Source organism: Nipponia nippon, unplaced genomic scaffold (genome assembly GCF_047370975.1).
Source record: "Nipponia nippon isolate SJK-2023a ecotype South Korea unplaced genomic scaffold, ASM4737097v1 scaffold_5, whole genome shotgun sequence".
Taxonomy (NCBI): Eukaryota; Metazoa; Chordata; class Aves; order Pelecaniformes; family Threskiornithidae; genus Nipponia; species Nipponia nippon.
The window spans coordinates 82,461,188-82,483,472 of NW_028262369.1; the positions used below are offsets into that span (position 1 = coordinate 82,461,188).

A 22,285-nucleotide genomic window follows, 5' to 3' on the forward strand; every position below is an offset into this window, starting at 1 on the left:
CGGTGGAGTGCTGCCTGCCTACTCCGGGCTGGGTGGCTCCCACCAGGCCGCTATACATAGGCCAGCCCTGCCCCGGCGAGGCGCTGAATGGAGCAGGCTCAGCCTTATCAACCCAGCGTGTCATCAGAAGGTATTTTTGGGGACAGCAGCTGCAGGCATTTGTAACGTTTGGTCCCTGCGCGCTGACACCCGGGAGCGGAGCTGGGGCAAGCGGCAGGAGCTGGTGCTGGCACTGGGAGACACAGGGGAGAGGCGGCGAAGCGAGGTGTGTGCCTGGGGCAGGGGACTGGGCTGTGGGGCTGCATGGGGCAGGGCGATCGGGGAAGGGGGTGGTTGAAGGGGCAGTAGGGTGGCTGAGCCACTGAGGCTGTGCGTGTCTGCAGGAGCTGCTGTGGGGCGGCCCATGGGTCTGGGGAGCATGTGGCCGGGGACATGGCTCTGAATGGATGCACCATCCCAGGGGTAGGGGTCTGGGAGGAGCTGGCCCTGATCCCTTCCACTCCCTGGGGACCGGCCCTCTCCCACCATCCCCTCTGGCTCATTCAGGGAGTATTTTGCTTTCTCTTCCCCCTGCCCGAGGGAGGCAGAGACGCCTCTGCCCTAGCCCTGGCCATCGTGCGGGCAGAGGCTGGGGTGTGCTCACCCAGGGGAGGCACGGAGCACCCTGCTCCGCTCCTTCCCGTTGCAATGGGCACAGTTACCTGCAGTGCTGGGGATGGAGGCAGTGCCCTCCAAAAGCAGGAGCTGTCCCCCAGGCCTTCCCTCTGCCCCCTGGGGCTTGAGCGACTGATTATTTCCAGCTGGGGCTTTCAATACCCAAGGGCTGGATCCTGCCTGTGGGACCACGCTCTGGAGACGGACCTGCTCCTGGCAGAGCCCTGCTTTGCCCCAGGGCAGGGTCCTGCAGGAGACCTCTGGGTGCAGGGGGGTCCCTTGCCCCTCTGAGCTTGGGAGGAAGCGCCTGGATCCGGCAACAGTCCCATATCAGCACCTGCCTGCTGAGCCAGCCCAGATGCTGCAGGAATGCGGCTCTGCCACCACCCGATACTGCAGGAATGCCCCGCGGGTGGGGAAGGGGTGGGCTGGGGCCATCCTGCCTCCGCCATCCCCATCCCCAGCACCCAGTGAGCAGCTGCCCGCACTCCCCATCTAGGCAGGGGTCCCCTGCCCCCGAGCTGGGGTCCCCTCTGCGACCCTGGGGCAGGCAGCCTGGGTTGTAGGCACCCCAACCTCTTGCGGTGCAAAGAGCCCCTTTTGTCACCTCTGCTATTGCTGTTGGGCTGGGAAATGGGTGATTCGGGCTGAGACAGGAGCATACCCAGTGGGGGGGGGGATGCTCAGAGCAAGGGTGATGCTCCTGCGGCATGGGCTCGGTGCTGGGGGCTTCACTCCGGGCGTGGGTCCCTCTCAGCGGTGCTCCACACCAGTCCCTTTGCCGAAGCCTGAGCCGCCATCCCTGTTGGTCTGTGCATCCCCCCAGGCTGATGATCCCTGCTGCTGCCCTGGCCAGCCGCCTGCCGTGAGCCTGGGAAGGTGGCGATGGATGGGTTTGGGGGAGCCCCCAGGTTCCTGGCCTATCCACGTGCCTTCACGGTACAAAGTGGTGCTGACGCGGTCCTGAGCTGCCAGATCACAGGTGACCCCCGGCCAAGCATCCTCTGGGAGAAAGACAAGACCCCGATCGAGCCCTCGGGCCGCTTCCATGTCGAGGCCAAGGGGGATCTGTACAGCCTGCTGGTGTCCCATGCCACCCCCCAGGACAGCGGGCTCTACGTCTGCAAGGCCAAGAACAGTGTTGGCGAGACCTACGCTGCTGCCACGCTCAAGGTGGAGGTGGGGGAGCCCCGGGAAGAGGGATGCTCAGATGGTGAGGTGCTCACCTTCCTCGTTGCCCCCTCGTCCACACGGGTGTGCCGGGGGGAGGATGTGATGTTCGCCTGCAGGGTGTCCGGGCAGCCCTGCCTGGTGCTGGAGTGGGAGAAGGATGGGCGCAAGCTCTCCGACCTCTTTGAGAGCAGCCACTTCGCGGTGGGGCAGGAGCCGGAGGACTGGCACTTCCTGAAGCTGTTCGGTGCCCGGCCACCGGACGCAGGGGTGTACGTGTGCCGTGCACGCAGCGGCTCCCAGGAGGCCCTGGCTGCTGCCGTGCTCCTGGTCGAACCCCGGGCACCGCCGGATGGGCTCACCAATGGCTCTCCTGCTGATGGCCCTGAGCCGCTGGTGGAGCGGCAACAGCGGCGGCAGCGGCACGTGGCGGGACGGCACGCGGGACTGGAGATCGGAGTGCCCAATGGCACAGTGCCGGCCAGGTCGCCGGCGGCCAAGGCATTCGCCGTGAGTGCAGGGAAGCACGCCAAGTTTCGCTGCTATGTCACTGGCAAGCCCAAGCCAGAGATCATCTGGCAGAAGGATGGTGAGCCCCTCGCCCCCAGCCGCAGGCACCTCATCTACGAGGACCGGGAGGGCTACTTCATCCTCAAGGTGCTGTACTGCAAACCCCAGGACCAGGGGCTGTATGTCTGCACCGCGTCCAACACTGCTGGCCAGACCCTCAGCGCGGTTCAGCTCAAGGTGAAAGGTAGGAGCATGGCCAAGCGCTGTCAGGGGCGGACGGGCGCTGGGGGGGTCCAGGGCTTCTCATCTTGCAGGGATGCATCTGTGTGTGAGTCCAGCATCCCTGGGCTCTCTCCTGCCCTGTACAGCCGGGGTCACCCCACGCTCCTCCAGATAGAGCTGCAGGGTGGAAGCAGGGAATGCTGGGCTCCCCCAGTGTCCTGTCCCTTGCTCCGTGCCCCTCCCTCCTTGCAAGCAGAGAGGTGGCATCTCTGGAGGGCTGCAGGTGTACAACCACGAGCAGGAAGGGGGGACAGTGCCTGGTGACAAATTCCCTTGGAAGTGCTGAGTGGTTTTGGCAGGCAGCCCTGCAGGGCACGGCTCCAAGCATCTGAACTGGCAGCAGCCCTGTCCCCCAGTGCCACCCTGCCAGCTGGGGACAGCCTGCTGCTGGGGTGACCCGGCACCTGGTGCATCCCCCGCCTGCACCCCACTGCTCCCCTCCGCTGAGATGCCTGCTGCAACGTGCTGGCGTGCACACTCCTGCGTCCCCCAAAACTTCCTGCTGAGATGCTGGGGGCACCGCTGGGTGTCCCCAGCCCGTGCCCTGGTTCCCCCTGCTCTGGGGGATGTGCTTCTTGGGGCAGTGCCTGTCCCACAAGGGCCAAAGAGGGGAGGGGCAGAGAAGGGCCAAGGGCTCGGCGCTGTTTGTGAGCTGGGAGAGCCCCGAGCAAAGGGCTGCTGGCAGGTGCTGTGCCCCACGCGCCCTCAGCACCCGTCTCTCCTGGCGGCAGAGCACCGGCTGCGGTTCCAGGTGCAGCTGGCAGATGTGGAGGTGGCAGAGCGGGAGGACGCTGTGCTGGAGTGCCAGGTGCCGCTGGAGACCATCCCCACCTCCTGGTACCTGGAGGACAGGGAGCTGCAGCCCAGCCACAAGTATGTGATGGAGGAGCGAGGCGTGCTGCGGCGCCTGACCATCCGCGACGCCCGCACTGATGACGACGGCATCTACCTCTGCCAGATGAAGGACAAGGGGCGCAGCATTGCCGAGGTCTCCGTCCGAGGTGGGGGGCAGGTCTCCAGTGGCATGGTTTTGCCTTCCTATCCCCCTCCTTGCCAGGCTCCCCACTGCCCCCTGCATCTACCTTCCCAGTGTTTGGCTGTGGCGCCTGCTCCTGCTGCCCTTTCTCGACCTCCTCCTCCTCCTCTCTCTCACACCAGGGAGCCCAGCTGACTCCCCAGCATCCCTCCCCAGCCCTCACACATCTCTTCTTGTAGGGGTGATCACAAAGCGGCTGCCGCGGAAGCTGGACGTGATGGAGGGGGAGAACGCGGTTTTCTGCGTGGAGACGCAGGAGGCGTTGGAGGGGATCTGCTGGAGCCGGGACGGGCTGCAGCTGCGGGAGTCACCCCGCACCGTGCTGAAGAGCTTCGGCAGGACACACCTCCTGGTGCTGGTGCACGTCACCCGCCAGGACGCGGGCATCATCTCCTTCGCCATCGGGGAGTCGCAAACGTCCTCCCAGCTCCGGGTCAAGTGTAAGCCCCAGGCTCAGAGGGGCCCCGCGTCCTCAGTCCTGCCCATTCACAGGGGGCTGACATGGGGGAGAGATGGGATGGGCACCCACTACACTGGGGACATGATGCTGCGATGGCTTTTTGGGGAAGGGGGCTTTTAGCAGGGCTCCAGGGCCCCAGCCTCTCTGACAGTCACAGAGCAGCACCATACTACACGGGAGCAAAACCATCCTCTCCATCCTCTCCATCAGAGAGAGGATCCCCAGAGAAGCAGGCTGTGTAGCCCCCCTCAGCCCTTCTGCCGCCCCACTGGGAGCCTCACTGCCGTCCCCAAGCAGGCAACACGGGCTGTGGCTTGCAGGTGTGAAGCGTGACCCCCCGAGCGCGCCGGTGGCAGCCGAGATGAGCGTGGCAGAAAGTAACACGGCCCTGCTGATGTGGTGCCCTGCGCCCGACGCCCACCTCCGCCCCCCCAGCCGCTACCTGCTGGAGCGGCGGGAGGCGGCGGGGGGCGAGTGGGTGCAGTGCCTCGCCACCGACCTGCCTGGCCACGTGCGGGTGCTGGGCGACAGCGTGCCCTGCGAAGCCGACTACTGCTTCCGTGTCTGCGCCGCCAACGAGCACGGCCAGAGCTCCCCCGTGGAGTTCCCCGGCTCCGTGCATCTCGGTGAGGGTGCTGAGCTGGCGTCCCATCCCCCCCCAGGACCCAGCTCTCCCCAGGGGCCATGCGGGATGTCGTGCCATGGCACACTGCTGGCCGGTGCCACCATGGCTGAGTCTGGCCATGCTCCAGCCCCGGCAGCTCGCGTGGAGAGGGGTCTGCAGGATGTGTGGGTGCGGGATGGCGAGGACGCCCGGTTCTCCCTGGAGCTGTCGGCCACGGTGCATGGCACCTGGTTCCTCGATGGTGCCAGGCTAGGCGAGGAGGAGGAGGAGGAGGCGGGCGGCCAGTGCAGCGTGCGGCGCCACGGGATGGAGCACTTACTACTGATCGAGGGAGTGCGGCTGGCCGACAGCGGGGCCCAGGTCACCTTCGTGTCCGGCAGTGTGCGGGACTCGGCCACGCTGCATGTGCAAGGTGAGCGGGGCGCTTGCCCTGGGGTCCTGCCGGGAGAAGAGCAGCAGGGGCTCTCATGCTGGAGGATGCTTCTTAACAATCATCTACAATGTCTTTCTCAGCCCCACAGGTCCGCATCAGCCCGGTGCCTGGGGCCGAGCGGCTCCAGGAGGTGCCATCGGGGCTGCCCGTGCTGCTGGAGTGCCAGGTGTCCCCCCCGGGTGCCCCCGTCCGCTGGCTGAAGGACGGTGAGGCTGTACCCCTGGACGACGTTATCGCGGTGCAGGCAGAGGGCTGCGTGCGGAGGCTGCTCCTGCGCTCGGCAGGTCCCTCGGACACCGGCACGTACACCTGTGACGCCGGGGATGATGCCGTGAGCTTTGTGGTGACCGTGACCGGTGAGCTGAGGACTGCGTGCAGGAGCCTGGACCCCGGCTCCTGACAGTGCTCCTGCCCCTCTTCTTGCCCCCATGATGGGGCTGAAAGCTGCTGTCAGACGGGTGCCTGTGCTGAGCCCTACATTATCCCCGGCAGAGGCACCGGTGAGGATCGTCAGCTCCAACGAGGAGGCCCCCCACGCCTACGTGGCCGGGCAGCGCGTGGAGCTGTGGTGCCAGCTGTCCCGCCCGGCGGCCCCCGTGCGCTGGTACAAGGACGGGGAGGAGGTGGAGGCAGGCGAGAGCCTGGTGCTGGAGCAGGAGGGGCCGCGGCACCGGCTGGTGCTGCCCTGTGCCCAGCCACAGGACACGGGGGAGTTCGTCTGTGACGCCGGCGGAGACTCTGTCTTCTACACCGTCACTGTGGCAGGTGGGTGCGATGCAGACAGGCTGGTGAGGTCACATCCTGGGGGTTTTCTTTGGTGGTGCAGGGTGCCACAGCATGTGCCGCTGTTGGTGTCACTGTCACTTGCTACTCTGGGCTTGGGGATGCTCATCGGGGATGCTCATCAGAGATGCTCTTGCTGGGTCCTCTCCAGGAGGTCGGGCAGGCGGGGTCTTTGCGGCAGCTCTGGTCTGTAAAACCACCCAGACTGACTGGCAAAGGGGACAGCTCGCTGTGCTGGTCTGAAATGCTGGGGCGCCCAAGGGCTGTCACCCAGCACCTCCACGCTGGGGTGTTTGCTGGACCTCTCCCATGGCCAGTAAACAAGCCCTCCTCTGAGTTCCTAAAAATAGTGGGTATGAGCGCCCGGCACCTGGCGTGGGGTGACTCGCGGTCGGACATCGCTCTGATGGACGGTGTTAATTGCTGACCTGAAAATTAGCAGTTGCCTGGATACTGACAATTGGGTGGTGGTTGCTGGGTGCGAGCGGGGGCCGGTGTCCTGCAGCGGCTGCCCCGGCCATGGAGTGGCTGCTGGCGTCGCGGGCTGGCAGAGGATAATGAAAACTGAAAGCAAGTGAAAGACTTCCCCTTGCTGGCCCCGAAACACAATCCTGCAACCACAGGAAGGTGACTGGGGGCAGAGCTAAAGCCCAGTTAAAAGGCTCCGTGACCGCAGCAGTAAAACCTCTCCATGGTGTTAATAGGTGGCAAAGTGCCGAAGTTGATGGCAGAGGATGTAGGAGTGAAGATGGGATGAGTGATGAGAGATCCTGGAAGAGCCAGTGAAGTGGTGACTGCCGGGAGGGTGAAGAAGGGAGGATTTTAGTGTGACAAAGGCAAAATCGCCAGCGGGAAGGACAGGCAGTGTGTGCTCTGGGCAGAGGCAGGAGGCATCGTCTGCCCCGCGGGGGTGCGGGGCATGGAGAGCTCGGCTTCCCTGGGGTGGGAGGTGGAAACACCATCTGCTGAAGCTCAGCCTTTCAGCTGAGCGGCTTTGCATAACTTAGATGGAAGGGTCTTAGAGAGGCTAGCTCGGTTCAATCAGGATTCAGCCATCGCTGTCACCGGTGGGTCTCAACTGCAGGTGCCAGGAGGCTCAGGCTGGCACCCCTCTGGCACAAGTGCCAGGCTGGCTGCTGCAAGCAGCGCTGCCGCTGCCATGGCACGCTTGGGTTTCCCTGAGGCATCCCAGCTATCCCTCAGGGGCTGCTGTGGCACAGAGCCCGCCTGCCTCAAGCCCGGCCACCCCCGCACACCTCTGGGTTTTCCAGCAGCTGCTGAGTACCAGGGCTCCCTCGGAGCCAGCAGCAGGGCAGGGGCCTGAGCAGTGCTGCCCACCGAAGGCTGGCACATCGCCCTCTCCTTGCTTTAGTGCTGTTCAACATCTCCAGCTGCACTTCAGTGACATGATTGCTTTTAGCAGGTCTAAGGAGACAGGCAGCCACCGAGCATTTAATCAGGGAGCCGGGCGGATGCAGGCTCAGCGTGGTGCAGGTTGAATGCTGCAAACTGGCGCCGCACCGCTCCCATGCACTGCGGGGCTGCGGTGTGCTGCTGAGCCTGGGCATCGTGGCTGGAAACTGCCTGGGAAGTTTGCAGCCCGGACGCCCAGCACGGGGCAGCTGCGGGCCGTGAGAAGGGCAGGTCGCTGCTCAGCCACCAGCGTGCTCTCGTGCTGGCTATACCCCGTGCCCACCCAGAGCCATGGGCTGGCTGAGCACCATGGCACAGTCTGGGCTACAGCCTGCTGCAATGCGTGTGGCTGGGAGGTGGCATGGGATGCTGCAGGCAGGGGCCACATCCTGACCTTCCGGGAGAGAGGGGGGCTGGTCACTTCATGCTTGTACTGGGAGCCCCTCTGGCTTTAGAGGCCCCACTCAAGTCAGCAGGGAGATGTGAGCAGTGGCACACGTTTCATGTGTAATCCATTAATGGTGGCGTTCAGCAAGCACTGCCATCTGGCATGATGTCCTGGGTCGCGGTGAGCAGGAGGGATGGGGACACTGGCCACAAGCGAGCCACACACCTGTGCCACAGTATCAGCAAATGTCAAGGGCTGAGCCGAGACAGAAGCACCGGGGGGGACCCAGTGGCCTCCAGTGGCCCCAGTGGCCCCAAGTGGCCACTTGTGCTGTGCAGGATGTGGGTGAGGTGGTACCTTCCAGCCTTAAACCCAACGAGCTTGTGAAGCCATTGCTCCACACAGGGCTGTGACTGCCACCATCACCCGCTCTGGTCTTTACATCCTGGCTGAGCCCCATGTCTCTCCCTGGCAGAGGCACCGGTGAGGATCGTCAGCTCCAACGAGGAGGCCCCCCACGCCTACGTGGCCGGGCAGCGCGTGGAGCTGTGGTGCCAGCTGTCCCGCCCGGCGGCCCCCGTGCGCTGGTACAAGGATGGGGAGGAGGTGGAGGCAGGCGAGAGCCTGGTGCTGGAGCAGGAGGGGCCGCGGCACCGGCTGGTGCTGCCCTGTGCCCAGCCACAGGACACAGGGGAGTTTGTCTGTGACGCTGGCGGGGACTCTGTCTTCTACACCGTCACTGTGGCAGGTGGGTGCGATGCACAGCTACGGCCCTCTCCCCCTCTCCCTCTGCCCTGGCTCCCTGCTCATGCTGCCGTCCCACCGGTGGCTGCAGCATCTCGGCTGCTCCTCGGCTCCTTGTGAGCTGCTCCTTGCCCGTGCCCCCGGGCCAGAGGGGGATGCAGGCAGGGGCAGGTCAGCTGCTCCATCTCCTCCCAGAGCCCTCTGCACCCCAGGGCACAGCCATGCTGCCTGCCCATGGGTTACGCCACCACACACCCCAGCCCTGGTGCTTCCTCGGCTTTCCACTGCCAGTGCCGAAGGGCTGGGACAACCCTGGCCGCTGGCCCCAGGGCAGATATGATGGAGGCGAAGTGACACAAGGTCTTGGTCCTCTCAGCCCCGCAGGTCCACATCACCCCGGTGCCCGAGGCACAGCAGCTCTGGGAGGTGCTGGCAGGGCTGCCTGTGCTGCTGGAGTGCCAGGTGTCCCCTCCGGATGCCCCCATCCACTGGCTGAAGGATGGCGAGGCTGTGGTCCCAACCAAGGTCCTGGCTATCTGCTCAGAGGGATGCTCACGGAGGCTGCACATCCCCACAGCTGTGCCGTCTGACTCGGGGATGTACACCTGCGATGCCGGGAACGATGCCGCCAACTTCAGGGTGACCGTGATCGGTGAGATGCCCAGCGGGTGCCCGTCCTCCTGCGGGGCTTTCCTGCCACCACAGCTGAGTCCCCCCATGTGTCCCCCGGTAGACACGCCGGTGAGGATCATCAGCTCCAACAAGGAGGGCCCCCACGCCTATGTGGCCGGGCAGCGCGTGGAGCTGTGGTGCCAGCTGTCCCGCCCGGCAGCCCCCGTGCACTGGTACAAGGACAGGGAGGAGGTGGAGGCGGGCAAGAGCCTGGTGCTGGAGCAGGAAGGGCTGCGGTGCCAGCTGGTGCTGCCCTGCGCCCGGCCACAGGACACGGGGGAGTTCATCTGCAATGCCGGGGATGCGTCTGTCTCCTACCACGTCTTGGTGGCAGGTTGGTGGCACAACAGGGATGTCCTGGGAAGGACAGCACTGCCCCGGCTCTGTGCCATGGGGTCCCCAGTGCTGCTGCCTGCCCTGAGCATCGCAGAGGAGGTGATGCGGCTGCATCGCCCAGGGGCTGGTGGCTGCCCCCCTCCAGCGGTGCTGGCCTGGCACCGTGTGCCTGCCGCCCTGCCCCTGAGCAGGTCCTGCCCCTTTGCACTGGGGCGAGAGGCTGTAGCACCTGCACAGCCCCACGGGGGCAGGGATGCAGGTATGAGTAAGCAGGGACAGCAGAGCCAGGAGCGGTGCAGAGGGCAGGTCTCACACCCTGCCTCCGTGTCCTTGGCAGAGCCAGCAGTGAGGATCCTGCACCCACCACAGCGTTCACTGGAGCTGCTGGTGCAGGCGCCGGAGCGCGTGGAGCTGCGGTGCGAGATCTCTGTGCCAGATGCTCCCGTGCGCTGGTTCAAGGATGGGTTGGAGGTGGATGAGACTGACAACCTGCTGCTGCTGGCGGAGGGGGCTTGGCGCTGCCTCCTCATCCCCAGGAGCAGCGCGGAAGACGTGGGCGAGTACATTTGCGAGAGCAAGGATGAGGCCGTCTCCTTCGATGTCAAGGTGTCAGGTCAGTGGGGACCTGCAAGCAGGGAGGTGCTGATGGGACTCCGGCTGTGGGGTCTTTCCCAGTCTGGGCAAGGGGCAGCAGCTCCTTTGTATTGATGGAGCCAGTGGGCACCCACCCCCCGGGTGCTGGGCCACCCAGTGTGAGTGCATGCCTGGGGCTGGCAGAAGAGGCATCCCCGGGGCCGCGTTGTGCCTGTGCTGCTTTGCATCATGGCCACGCCATCCTTGCAGAGCCGCCAGTGAGGATTCTGCAGCCCTGCAGACCTTTGCCTGTCGTGACGGTGTCCCCGGGGGAGACGGTGACGCTGGGCTGTGAGCTGTCCCGCGCAGATGCACCTGTGCGCTGGGCCAAGGAGGGCGTCAGGCTGGAGGCTGGGGGCAGCCTGGTCCTGGAGGAGGAGGGTGCCCACCGCCGCCTGCTCATCCCCGCGGCCCGAGCCGAGCACTCTGGAAAATACGTCTGCGACACCGCCGATGACACAGTGACCTTCACCGTCCAAGTGTTGGGTGAGCAAGAGGCTGGGAGAGAGCCTGGTAGGGGGTGCTGGGTGCACGGACCCCAGAGACCCCAGCTCTGTTGGTGTTGGGTGCTGCAGACCCACTGGTCAGGATCCTGGAGAGGGACGTCCTGCCGACCCGCCGGCACTGCCGGGCCATGGAGGACCTGGTGCTGGAGGTGCACCTCTCACATGCCCACGGGGAGGTGAAGTGGTACAAGGATGGGGAGAAGTTGCAGGACACAGGGCGCGTGCGGCTGGAGGAGGATGGGGCACGCCGCTCCCTCGTTGTCCTGGGTGCCACAGGCAGGGATGCGGGGGAGTATCTCTGCGACACTGGCGACGACAGCATCGTCTTCTTCGTCACCGTGGAAGGTGAGCAGGAGGTCCCGGGGGGGACAGCTGGCAGGGTGAGGACCAAGGTGGGTCCCTGGCTGCTGCAGGGCTGTGGGGCTGAGCTGGGTGGCAGCGAGCATGGGGAGGCTGGGGTGGGGGACACAGGGAGCGGGCTGCACCCATGTGGGGGCTCTGTGGAAACCCCTGCGCTGCCCAGCTGCGCCAGAGGAGGTCCAGACAGGATCTGGCCATTGCAGCACCCGGCACAGGCTGCTGCTCCTATGGTGACAGCCCATCTCTCCAGTCCCAGAGCCACCAGTGACCATTGTGGGCAGCACGGGCGCCATGGAGCATCACTGCCTGGTGGCCGGGGAGGACCTGGTGCTGGCTTGTGAGCTCTCCCGGCCTGATGCCACCGTGCGCTGGCTCCGGGACGGCCAGGAGGTGCAGCCGGGTGAGCGGGTGCAGGTCGAAGCCCGTGGGGTGCTGCAGCAGCTCACCATCTGTGGGGCGCAGCCCGGTGACTCAGGGTGCTACGTCTGCGACGCTGCTAGCGACCGCATGGTGATAAGCGTGGAGGTGTCAGGTGAGCTGGCAGGAGCTTGGTGCCCTGGGGACCCCCAGCACAGTGGGATCATGCCACAGCCCTGGGTGAGGGGAGGGGACGCCTCTGTGACCCCACTGATAGCAGAGGCCAGGGCAGCAGTGTGGCAGGGGAGGGTAGAAGCCCTGTCCCCAACCCCACAGGAGCCGTTGGTCAGAAAGGGACACGTCAGGGTCGTGGCGAGACGCATCCCTCCCGCCTCCCCCAGCCAGGGGCTGGTTAAATTTAGCCTTGGCTGGGTCCCAGGCGCCGCTCCTCCTGCTTCGGCTGCCAAGGGCTGAGCTCAGCCCGGACCCTTATCGGCTGGGGATGGAGAGCTGGGCAGGATGGGAGAGGACCTGGCACAGGCAGGTGTCCTGGCTCCCCAGCAAGGTGCTGGGGACGGGGGGAACACTGAAATTAACAGCCCCAATGTGGCAGCTGAGCTGCCTGTGCAGGGAGGGATGCAGGAGTGATGGGCTTTGCCGCCATCCCTGCCTGGGGCTCCTTCCTTGAGGAGACCCTGGGCTGCCAGACTCCACCAGCCTGCACAGCTATCCCACCGGGACCCCCGGCTGGTCCCACCATCACCCCCAGCCAGCCCCACAGCAACCCCCAGCCACCCACAGCATCCCACAGCTGGATGCACCCATCAGCCCCCCACCCCTCCTGCCCCATGATGACACACTGTGGGCATTGCCACCTCTCCACTCCCAGCGGTCCCATTCCTGTGCTGCCCCACACTGCGGGAACACCCCTGAGCCCTGCCTTGTCCCCTGCACCCCCCAGCCCAGCCCGTGCGTGTTGTCAACAAGGAGGAGGCGCAGAGCCCACTGGAGGTGCTGGAAGGGGACAGTGTGACACTGGTGGCCCGGCTGTCCCCGGAGACAGCAACAGTGCAGTGGCAGAAGGACGGACAGACACTGCGCTCGGGCGGGCGGCTGCTGGTGTGCAGCGAGGGTGCTGCACGCAGCCTCACCATCAAGCAAGTGGAGCTGGATGACAGTGGCATCTTCCTCTGCGATGCCGGTGATGATGAGGTGCATTTCACGCTGCACGTGAAAGGTGAGCCTGGAGGTGTCCCTCACCCATGCCAGGGGGCAGGAGCAGTCCCCTGCCCCGCACCGGGATGCTTCGTGCCCCCATCCCATGCCAGTGCCACCGGCGGGGGCATGGCTAAGCCCGGTGCTCCCCCGGCACAGAGGCACCCGTGCTGTTCGTGAACAAGCGGGAGCAGCAGGAGAAGCTGCTGGTGCTGGAGGGCGGCAGTGCCGTGCTCTCCGCTGTCGCCTCCACGGAGCGAGCCGATGTCACCTGGCTGGGCCCACGGCAGGCGGCGGTGACCGGTGAGCGCTGCGAGCTGCGGCGGGACGGCCGCGTGCACAGCCTCGTCCTTCACAACGTGGCCAAGGAGGACGCCGGCGTCTACACTTGCCTCTCCCCCCACGACCAGATGCAGTTCGACGTGAGCGTCCGAGGTGGGTGACAGGAGGGCAGTGGGGGCACGCGGGGACCCCCCCGTGGCAGCGACAAGTGCCGACACAGGGGGTTTGGCTGTGCAGAGCTGCAAGTGAAGTTCCTGCGTGGGCTGTCGGACGTGCGTGCACGGCAGGGCGAGCGGGTGGTGCTGTGGTGCGAGCTCTGCAAGGCGCGGGGTGATGTGGTGTGGCGGAAGGATGGGCGGGCGCTGGCGCCTGGCCCCCGCCGGCAGATGATGGCGGAGGGGCGAGAGCGCTCACTGGTGCTGAGCCGTGTGGAGCCCAAGGACGCCGGCGAGTACTGCTGCGAGTCCAATGACGACCGGACGCTGGCGACGCTGACAGTGCAGGGTGAGCTGTGCCCGAGGCTTGGCTGCCACCCTGGGGACCCCTGTGCCACGGGGGGTGGTGGGGAAGCTGGGCATGGTGATGGCAGCAGGGTGTGGGGATGCTCAGTGGCTCTGCAGGACGCGGGGGTCCCCGATGCTGTGCCCTGACACCCTGGCTGTAGTCCCCAGGGTGGTGGAGATCATCACAGAGCTTCAGAGCCTGACAGTGCTGGAGGGGGACGATGCCACCTTCAAGTGCCTGGTGTCCCCCGAGGACGTGGCTGTGACCTGGCAGCTGAACGGCCAACCCGTGGTCCCCGGCGAGCGGCTGCTGGTGACGAGGAGCGGACTGTGCCACAGCCTCACCCTCCGGCAGTGCCAGCCAGGGGATGCGGCCACCGTGACGGCCAACGCCGAGGGGCTGGTGAGCAGGGCCCGGCTGAGCGTGCAAGGTGAGGGGGAAGGAGCCGGCTGGGGCACAGCCCAGGGCACAGCCCCAGGGCCAGACGCTGACCCGGCGCATGGGCCGTGCAGAGGCGCAGGTGCTGTTTGTGCGGAAGCTGCAGGACGTGGTGGCAGAGGAGCAGGGGGACGCGTGCCTGGAGGTGGAGGTGAGCCATGAGGCCGCCGAGGTGCAGTGGCTGAAGCAGGGCGTCCTCCTCCAGCCGGGCAGCAAGTACCAGATGCAGGAGTCAGGGTGCTGGCGCACCCTCACCATTCGCTGCCTCGACCCTGCCGACCGCGGCACCTACCGCTGCGAGAGCCTGCACGACCGCACGCAGGCCAGGCTCTGCGTGGAGCGTGAGTACTGCGCTGGGGACAGGGACGGGGATGGAGACAGGGACGGGAATGGGGAGAGCACCAGCCTGCTGCAAGGATGCTGCAGGCTGGAGGAGGCAGCGTGGGCAGAGCTGGTATTTGGCTGAAAGGGGTGATCAAGCAGGGAGGTGAGCGTGGGGGTCAGGCATGGGCAGGGGTGCGCGCCTGGTGAGAAGGGCTGGATTTAGGGGATCAGTCCAGCAAGCACAGACTGGGCAGCCTGGGTTTCTGTCCGCTCATGGACACGGGTCCCTTGCAGCCCAGAAGGTGTCGATCCGGACACCGCTGGCAGACGTGGAGACCTTTGAGAAGGAGACGGCCACCTTCCACCTAGAGCTGTCTCACCCTGGCGTGCCCGGGGTCTGGACGCGGGATGGCATCCGGGTGAAGCCCAGCGGCATGTGCCAGATCAGTGCCACAGGCTGCAGGCACAGCCTGACGCTGGAGGGGCTGGCGCTGGAGGACTCGGGCACCATCACCTTCACCGCTGACACGCTGCGCTGCAGTGCCCGCCTGCTTGTGAGGGGTACGGTCACTGGGCCAGGCTCGGAGGGGGGGGGAGGGGTGCGTGGCACCGGTGCTGCCCGTCCTGCAGCTGTTCAGTCCCAGGGGAGATGCCAGGGCTGAGCTGGGCCACTCCGGGCACATGTTGGCAGATGTCCCCCTGTCCCCAGGGAGGAGAAGTGAGCTCAGCAGTGGGGACACCCTGGCCAGGGTCTGGGTCTGGAGCCAGCTGGGACACCAGTGATGAGTGCTTGCCCATGGTGGTGCCCCAGGAAGTGCCACTCTCACCCCATGCTGAGGTGCCCTGGGCACAGCTCCCCATCACCACAGTCCCAAGCCCATGTCTTTCCCCTACCAAACCTTCCTGCCCTGTGTCCTCTCCCCTCAGAGCCTCCAGTTACGTTAGTGAGGGTCCCACGGGACCTGGGGGTCCCAGAGACGGGGGTCGCTATCTTCGAGTGCGAGCTGTCTCGCCCCAGTGCGGAGGTGAAGTGGTTCAAGGTGAGGGTTTGCCCTGCTCCCCTCCAGCAGCACCCAGCTACGTCCTCCTCCCTGCTTTGCCCTCTGGCCGCTGCCCTCCCTGCCAGGGCTGCTGGCAGGGGAGGGAAAGGCAAAGCAGCGGGGTGCTGCCTGCTTGCACCCCTGAGCGCGCTCCCCGGGCAGGACGGGCAGGAGCTGCAGCCGGGGCCCAACTGCCGCATCTACTCGGCGGGTCGGCGCCGCGTCCTGCAGCTGAGCCGCTGCGAGCTGGCCGACGCCGGCACCTACACCTGCGACGCGGGCGACTGCCGGGCCTCTGCCACGCTGCACGTCCAGGGTACGGCTGCCCCCCTCCCGGGGGTATGCGCACCCCCAAACCCTGCGCCACCCGCTCCCCCTCGCCCTTGGCCACCCTGGCACCCTGCCCCTCGCCCGCAGAGCGCCAGGTCTGCATTGTGCAGGACCTGCAGGACGCCCAGGTGCGGGAGGGCGACAACGCCGTCTTCACCTGCGAGGCGTCGCACGGGGACGTGAAGGGCGAGTGGTTCCGAGATGGGGAGAAAATCAAGGTCTCCAGCACAGTGAAGATACGGCAAGAAGGTGGGGCTGAGGGTGATCCCGCACCCAGTTTGGGGGTGGGAGGGGGCGAATTCAAGCAAGGGGAGTTTGTGTGGGCAAGGGGAATGCGTGCCTCCTGCCTGCCGTGGGTGCCCGTCACCGACCCTTTGAGCCAGCCTCCTCCTCCCCAGGGACCCGGCATTTCCTGCTGCTCTGTGCCGTGCGTCCAGAGGATGCGGGACTCATCCGCTTCGCGGCCGGGATGGTCGTCTCGGAGGCCAGCCTGCGGGTGGAAGGTACTGGAGTGGGGTGTGAGGGCTGGCCAGGCTCCGGCACCAGCGCTGGGGTGCACCAGGGTTGGCTCGTGGGGTCCCCAGGGGAGTCTGCTCGCCCCGCGATGCTGACGGCTCCCCCCCACCCGCCAGCGCTGCCCATCCGGATCGTGAAGCCGCTGCGGGACAAGACAGTGCTGGCACGGCACAAGGCGACGCTGGAGTGCACCGTGTCCCACGCCCGGGGCCGGGTGCGCTGGCTCCGCGGGGACACCGAGATCTTCGCTGGTGACAAGTATGAGATCTGCAACCTGGACTGCTACCGCACGCTCATCATCCACCGCGTGGGCCCAGAGGACGAGGACTCGTACACCTGCGATGCCTTCGACGACCGCTCCACTGCCCGGCTCCTCGTGGAGGGTGAGGAGGCACCCGGGGGGGCACCACCGGGGGCTGGTGGTGCCACCGTGCCTCACACCAGAGGGACATCGGGGGCCCCGTCCCCATGCCCCACTGCTTGCAAGGGTCTGAGCGCTGGGGTGGGGAGAGCAGGCTGGATATGGGACCAGGGGTCTGTGCCCCCCTTGGCTGGGACCCCCCTTTTGGGTGCCCCGCCAGCTCCGGGGATGCTGCAGCTCTCCCTGACTCCCACTGTCCCTGCAGGGAGCTAGGAGCCAGGATGCGGTGCTCAGGGGCTGCACGCAGATGGACAGACGCCGCTGCTGGGAGATGGGGTCACGCTTCCCCCAGGATGTACGGACACACAGACACTACCCCCAGCCTGCTCTGGCCTCAGGGCTCTGCATTAAACAGTGTTTTTTTCTGACATGGCTTCTTCCACCCCAGCGAGCCGGGGTCCCGTTAGGAGAAGGCATCGCTCTGCGCCCCACCCAGCATCCCCAGGGAGCCCGGCCCTCGGGGTCCCCCCACGCCTCTGCCCCCCAGCACAGCCCCTGGCCCCACACGCCGGGCTCCGAAAGGCTCTTTACTGTGCGGCCATGGCCTCAGCAGTGTTTGGCACATTTACAAAAGAGACTGAAAAGGGGGACAGGGTCGCGGCGCTGCGGGGACAGGGTCGCCTGGCAGAAACATGCAGTTCCCGGGACAGCGGGGCTGGCCGGGCTGGGCTGGGGGGGGGTGTCCCAAAGCAGGGGGGCACCCCGGTCCAGTCTTGCCACCATCCTGCCTGCCTGGCCGTGAGGAAGTCCTGGCTCACTCCGTAATAAATTAATACAAATCACAGCAAGAGAAATATATACAAGGCGGGAGCCTCTGCCTGCAGCGGTGCTCTGGGCAGGGGCTCCTGCCCTGCCCTGCCCCGGCCGGAGGCTCAGCCTGACCCCAGGGCCCCCCCTGGCCACTACAAAATCCAGTCGCCAGCAAAACAGCGATGGCCTCTGACGCCACGGGGGTCCCCGTGTCCCTGAAGCAGCCCAGCCTCTGCCCAAAGGCTGGATCCAATGTCCTGTCTCCTGTCAAAACGTTTTGAGGGGATGCACGTGGCATCACCCCAGGGCAGCATCCTCATGGGACTCGCCTGGCCCTGGCAGCCTCTGCCGCAGGACTATCCCAGTCCAGCTCGGGAAAAGGGGGGAGGCGAGCCGCTCTGGGGGGCAGGGAAGGTGTCTAGGGCAGGGGACCTTCTGAGGAGGCAGGTTTTGGGAAGCGCTGCCTGGGAGCTGCTCTCAGGGCCAGGGTAGGACAGGGCGCACATGCTCAGAGGAGTCCCTGGAGGGGGGCAAGGGCTGGGGGACCTGCTCTTTGAAGAAGGGATGTGGGGCACAGGCACTTGGGGAGTTGCTGGGGGGGTGCGATGGGGTGGGGGCAGGCGTGGGGAGCTGCTCTCAGGGAAGGGGAGGCTCAAACAAGGGGACGGAGATGTTGGGATGCAGGATGCGCGTGCCCAAGCCATGGGGAAACACGCAGCAGCGAGGGCTCAGGGACCCCCCACCCCAGCAGAGTCGCTCGCGCCACACGTCCATGGGTGCTGGTGTCCCCGGTCCTTGGGCTGAGTCCCTGCCGGAGGGTTCCCCCAGCACCTCCAGGCCCCGTGGGCAGCCGGGGCTCACCCAGCCAAGTCCCACGCATCCCCGGGAAGGGTGTCCATCCACAGCCCCGAGGCACACGTGGCTGCCCAGAGCCGAGGGCACAGCCCCGCCTGTCCCAGGGGGTCTGTCGGAGCAGGCTGGGGTGCTGGTGTCGCTTGAGGTCACTGGGTTGGCTTATACCCGCACGGCGGGGCCGGAGCCCGTGGTGAGGGGCACGGTGGAGCTGCAGTCATAGTCCAGGTCCACCACGGCATGGGAGCTGGCAATGAGACTGTTCAGGGATGGCCCCGTCTGCCGCTCTCGGAAACTCTGGATGTAGCTCTGCTTGAGAGAGGGGGGACAGAAAGTGAGGGGGGCTCTGCTCCTGGCCCACTCCATTCCACCCCACTCCACCCTAAGCTCTGTGGCAGCCCCTCAGAACCTGCCCTGTGCAATCCCACCCACCTACCCCAGCACTCGGACCCCCCAGGGGCTGGCCGCAGCAGGGTGCACAGCCCCGTCCCTTCCCTGGGCACATGCTTCGCACCTTGCCCACCGCCTGTTCCTACTGCAGCCGCAGCACTTTTGGCTACCGGTTTACATTTGCTTGCAAAGGCTGAAGCGCTCCATGGTGGGCACGTCCCAGCTCAGCGCCTCCTGAGCTGCCTGGTCCCTGGGATGCCCTGGCCTTTTCCCTTGAGGAGCTCGGATGCCAGCTGGCACCCGGGCACCTCTCCCCTCTCTGCGCCCCAGCCCACCCACATGGAGAAGGAAGGGCCGTGGAGGCCGGGGGAGATCTCTACCCTGGGCGCGGGACTCACGGGGGAGAGCACGTCCCCATCGAAGCGGCGCACAGGGTTGGGCTTGCGGCGGTAGGCGGGCTCGGGCGGGTGGGCTTTGTGCTGGTGGGGCGGCGGGTGGTGGGGTCTCCGCTTCTTCTTCTTCTCCTTTCGGTCCTCCCGCTGCTTGATGCGCATCAGCTGCACGCGGCGCTGCTGCCGGCTGATGATCACTGCAGGGCAGAGAGGTCCATGAGCACCAAGGAGCACCCCAAAACCACCCCCCCTGCATGCAAGCCAGCCCCAGCTTTGCACACCCAGGCCTCCCCTTGCCGTGCCACGTCCCTGCAGAGCCCCAAACTGTGCATGCAAACCAGGTGCTGGGAATCCCCACCCCAGCCCCCCAGCTCCTGCACCCACCCCACGCCACGTCCATCTCCTCCAGCCTCCACGCACCTTCGGTGTGGGAGTAGCCCTCGGCCGTGACCTTCCACTGGACCAGGACGCCCAGGGTGGTGAGGAGCGGCCAGACGCCCAGGATGACCCAGCTGTACCAGCACACAGGGCGAGCGGGGGCCACCTTGATGCGCTCATAAATGTACTGTACCAGGAGGAAGAGCTCGATGAAGTAGTCGACGGTGACAGTCATGATGGCGCTGCCAAAGACGGCGGTGGAGAGGGTGGTGAAGAAGCGCTGCCACTGCAGGGTGAGGACAGCGAAGAGCATCCCCACACCCAGGAGCAGTGCGATGGGGATCCACACCGTTGGCGGGTGGTAGAACTGCTCCATCACCACCAGCGTGGCCACCGCCAGCAGCAGCCCCAGGAGCAGCCCCACCATGAAGAGGCCGACGCTGCGCACCAGCATGGTGACCAGCCCGCACAGGACCCCGATGCCCAGGCCGATGCCCACTGACGCCTCCACACTCAGCTGCGTGTCCAGCACCCGCTCCTTGTAGCACAGCATGAAGATGATGATGGAGCCAAACATCAGCCCTGTCAGGAACATGACGGCCTTGAAGCAGCGGTAGCCTGTGGAGAGACCACCACAGTCAGGGGGTGGATGGCCAGCACCCCCCCGGCTCCCTGCTGCCCTTCTCCCCACTTGCCCCACCAGCCACCGGGCTGGCCTCACTCACCGAAGAAGCAGTAGATGATGCCGAAGAGGCAGCACATGGCACACACCACCGAGGGCACCACCTGGTAGCGACGCTCGATTTCCTGCTGGCAGCTGTGCCCCCACTCCTGGCCTGGCTCATGCGGCAGCAGCTTGAACCGCAGGGTCTGCACGGTTGCAGTCATGGCTCTGGGGACTCCCGGGAGAGGCATCAAAGTCTCCACTCCTGCCCCATGGCTCGCCGGCAAAGCTGCGCCCCGGCACCCGCCCCAGATGCTGAGAGAGAGAGAAGGGGGATGGAGGCACCGCCGGCACATGCCCGACTGCAATGCCCACCACTCGGCACCCAGCCGCCAAAAAACCCGCTCCGGCCCCTCGCTACCCAGGTGGGAAGGAAGGGAATGGGGGAACAGCCTCATCTGCGCGGGCTGGGGGGGCACAGACCGTCACCCAGAGGGTGGCTGTGCTGTCCCCGGGGAGCCTGTCTTCACCCCCGGGGAGCTTCGCTGCCGGGACGCGGTGCTTTGTAATTTGTCTGCGGCTTCCATTTCCTGCCCCTGGCTCGCCGGCGCCCTTTCCCTGCCCGATTAAAGGGAGACTTCCACTACCTGGTATTTTCTGCCTGTGAAGTAATTATGCTCAGTAATTAAGTCACCCCTCAGTCTTCTATTTTTATAGGCTAAACAGATTGAGCTCTTAAAGCTTGTACTCCAAGGCATTTTCTCCAATCCTCTAATCATATTTCTGGCTATTTTTCATCCCTGCTCCAGCTCCTAGCGTCCTTGTAAAAACAAAGCAGGCCCCCGTGCTGGATCCAGCCCTCCCACGCCGACCCACGGGGCCGGAGGGGGACCGGCCCTGGCTGGCGCTGCCCCTTACCCGAGGGCTCACCCGTAACGCCGTGGCCGTGCCGGGATGCTGAGCAGGCGGCCGCTGGGCCCCCCGCAGTGCCTACGCAGACGGAGGGGTCATAATCCCCCGCAAAGACTGATCCAGCTCCAGCTTAAACCTAATTACAGCAGCCGTCTGCCCACTCCCACCCGGAGCCAGTTCCAGCATCCCTTTGCTCCCTTGGCGCCTTTCCGGGCTCGGTTGGTTTAGGATGGGTTTATTGTCACCGGTTGTCCCCGCGCCAGCGCCAGGCTTTCCAAGTGCCACGTTAAAGCAGTCAGCTCAGGACGACTCAAAAAACCAGAGCACCGGGAAGGGGCAGGGAAGAGGGCAGAGGCTGCAGCCACGTCTCTCCATTGCCCAGCACCTTGCTGCTGCCCGGGCCGGGCCCCACCGGCACCCTCTCCCCCCGCCGCCGGCCTCCTTCCCTCCCTCCGGCTGGGGAAGGCAACAGCAGCCAGGGCAAATCCCCCGGGGAAGCCGAGCGTGGTGCCTAATCCCGGGGAAGCGGGCGGGCAGGGAGCGGGCAGCCGAGCGCTGGGCCCCTGCCCGAGCCCCGAGGGATACTAAGCAGGATTGGACTTCAACCGCGGAGCCCGGGAGCGAGGCGCCGGCCCTGGCTGCCCCGGCGGGGACGGGCGATGCTGTCCGGGGTGAAAGCAGGGTTCTGCCGGCCGGCTGTGCCCGGGGGGCCGGGGATGGGGCATGGCACGGCCGGCTGGCTGGCGTGGGCACGGCACGGCACGGCACGGCAGAGCAGAGGGAGGACAGGGAGGTGCTGCTCTCTGCCCCTCAGCCCAGGCCAGGCCGGGGCCAGGGCAGCGGGGAAGGGTCGCCTGGGAAAACCCATCTCCGGCGGGGTTGCAGGCAGGGTTGCAGGCAGCGTTGCAGGCAGCTGCCGGCGCCCATTGGCGCGGGCACTGTTGCTAGGGGAGCCCAGCGCCTGCTCATTGGCGCCGGGGCTTGCCCACCTGCTGCCGCCCTCCCCGCCGCCCCGGGCTCCCCGCCGCGGCCTGCCCCGGGCCCCCCGCCCTCCCCTCCCCGCCCCGTGGGCCACAGCGTGGGCGAGGGCCCGGGGGCAGCGCTCGGGGCCCGGCCCCCCCCCGCCCCGGTCCGTCCCCGCTGCCCCCCGCCGGGCTGCCGGGCCCCGGGCCGGCGGGGCGGGCGCGGCGTTGCTAAGCGACGGCCGCAAGGGCCGCCGGGGCGCGGGGCCGCTCCGCCCCTCTCTTTGTTCGGGGCGGGGGTCCCGGGGGCGCCCCGCCGCGCCCCGCGCTGCCCACCGCGGGCACGGCGCTCCTTCCCGCGGGCGGCGGGGGGCCGGGAGCCCGGTGCCCGAGCCCCTCCCCCGAGGGAAGCCCCCCCCCCCCCCTCCGCCTGCCGGACCCCCACGTGCTGCCCCCCGCCCCCGCGGGCCCGCCCCGCCCCGCCCGCTCCCACCTGCGCTCCCGGCCCCGCCGCGGCAGCGGCCCCGCGGCGCCCGGCGCTCCCGGCCCCGGC

At 66.7% G+C, this 22,285-nt stretch overlaps 2 protein-coding genes across 8 annotated transcripts; one reads left to right on the plus strand and one right to left on the minus strand.

Annotated features, from left to right (window-relative positions):
* The first annotated feature begins 155 nt into the window (after positions 1–155).
* OBSL1 (obscurin like cytoskeletal adaptor 1) lies at positions 156–16,765 on the plus strand. Of its 4 annotated transcripts, XM_087733999.1 has the most exons (27): positions 156–265; positions 1,481–2,578; positions 3,348–3,617; positions 3,832–4,092; positions 4,433–4,738; positions 4,865–5,149; positions 5,251–5,526; positions 5,663–5,935; positions 8,230–8,502; positions 8,875–9,150; positions 9,232–9,504; positions 9,844–10,119; positions 10,350–10,625; positions 10,715–10,990; positions 11,256–11,537; positions 12,324–12,599; positions 12,737–13,012; positions 13,097–13,363; positions 13,524–13,793; positions 13,876–14,142; positions 14,420–14,686; positions 15,053–15,165; positions 15,328–15,481; positions 15,583–15,744; positions 15,894–15,998; positions 16,128–16,394; positions 16,638–16,765. In XM_087733999.1, the coding sequence occupies exons 2-27, from the start codon at positions 1,540–1,542 to the stop codon at positions 16,643–16,645; spliced, it is 7,074 nt and encodes a 2,357-aa protein (XP_087590125.1). In that variant the 5' UTR covers positions 156–265; positions 1,481–1,539; the 3' UTR covers positions 16,646–16,765. The 4 variants fall into 4 exon arrangements, with proteins under 4 accessions (XP_087590125.1, XP_087590128.1, XP_087590126.1 ...); XM_087734002.1 differs by lacking the exon at positions 9,232–9,504; XM_087734000.1 differs by lacking the exon at positions 16,638–16,765 and having other exon boundaries at positions 15,606–15,744; positions 16,128–16,393.
* Positions 16,766–18,195: 1,430 nt separating this feature from the next.
* TMEM198 (transmembrane protein 198) lies at positions 18,196–22,264 on the minus strand. Of its 4 annotated transcripts, none has more exons than XM_087734027.1 (5): positions 22,226–22,264; positions 19,920–20,173; positions 19,237–19,812; positions 18,805–19,013; positions 18,196–18,343 (listed from the first exon to the last, which is right to left on the minus strand). In XM_087734027.1, the coding sequence occupies exons 2-5, from the start codon at positions 20,107–20,109 to the stop codon at positions 18,197–18,199; spliced, it is 1,122 nt and encodes a 373-aa protein (XP_087590153.1). In that variant the 5' UTR covers positions 20,110–20,173; positions 22,226–22,264; the 3' UTR covers position 18,196. The 4 variants fall into 4 exon arrangements, with proteins under 4 accessions (XP_087590153.1, XP_087590154.1, XP_087590152.1 ...); XM_087734028.1 differs by lacking the exon at positions 22,226–22,264 and adding an exon at positions 20,789–21,736; XM_087734026.1 differs by lacking the exon at positions 22,226–22,264 and having other exon boundaries at positions 19,920–21,736.
* Positions 22,265–22,285: the final 21 nt, after the last annotated feature.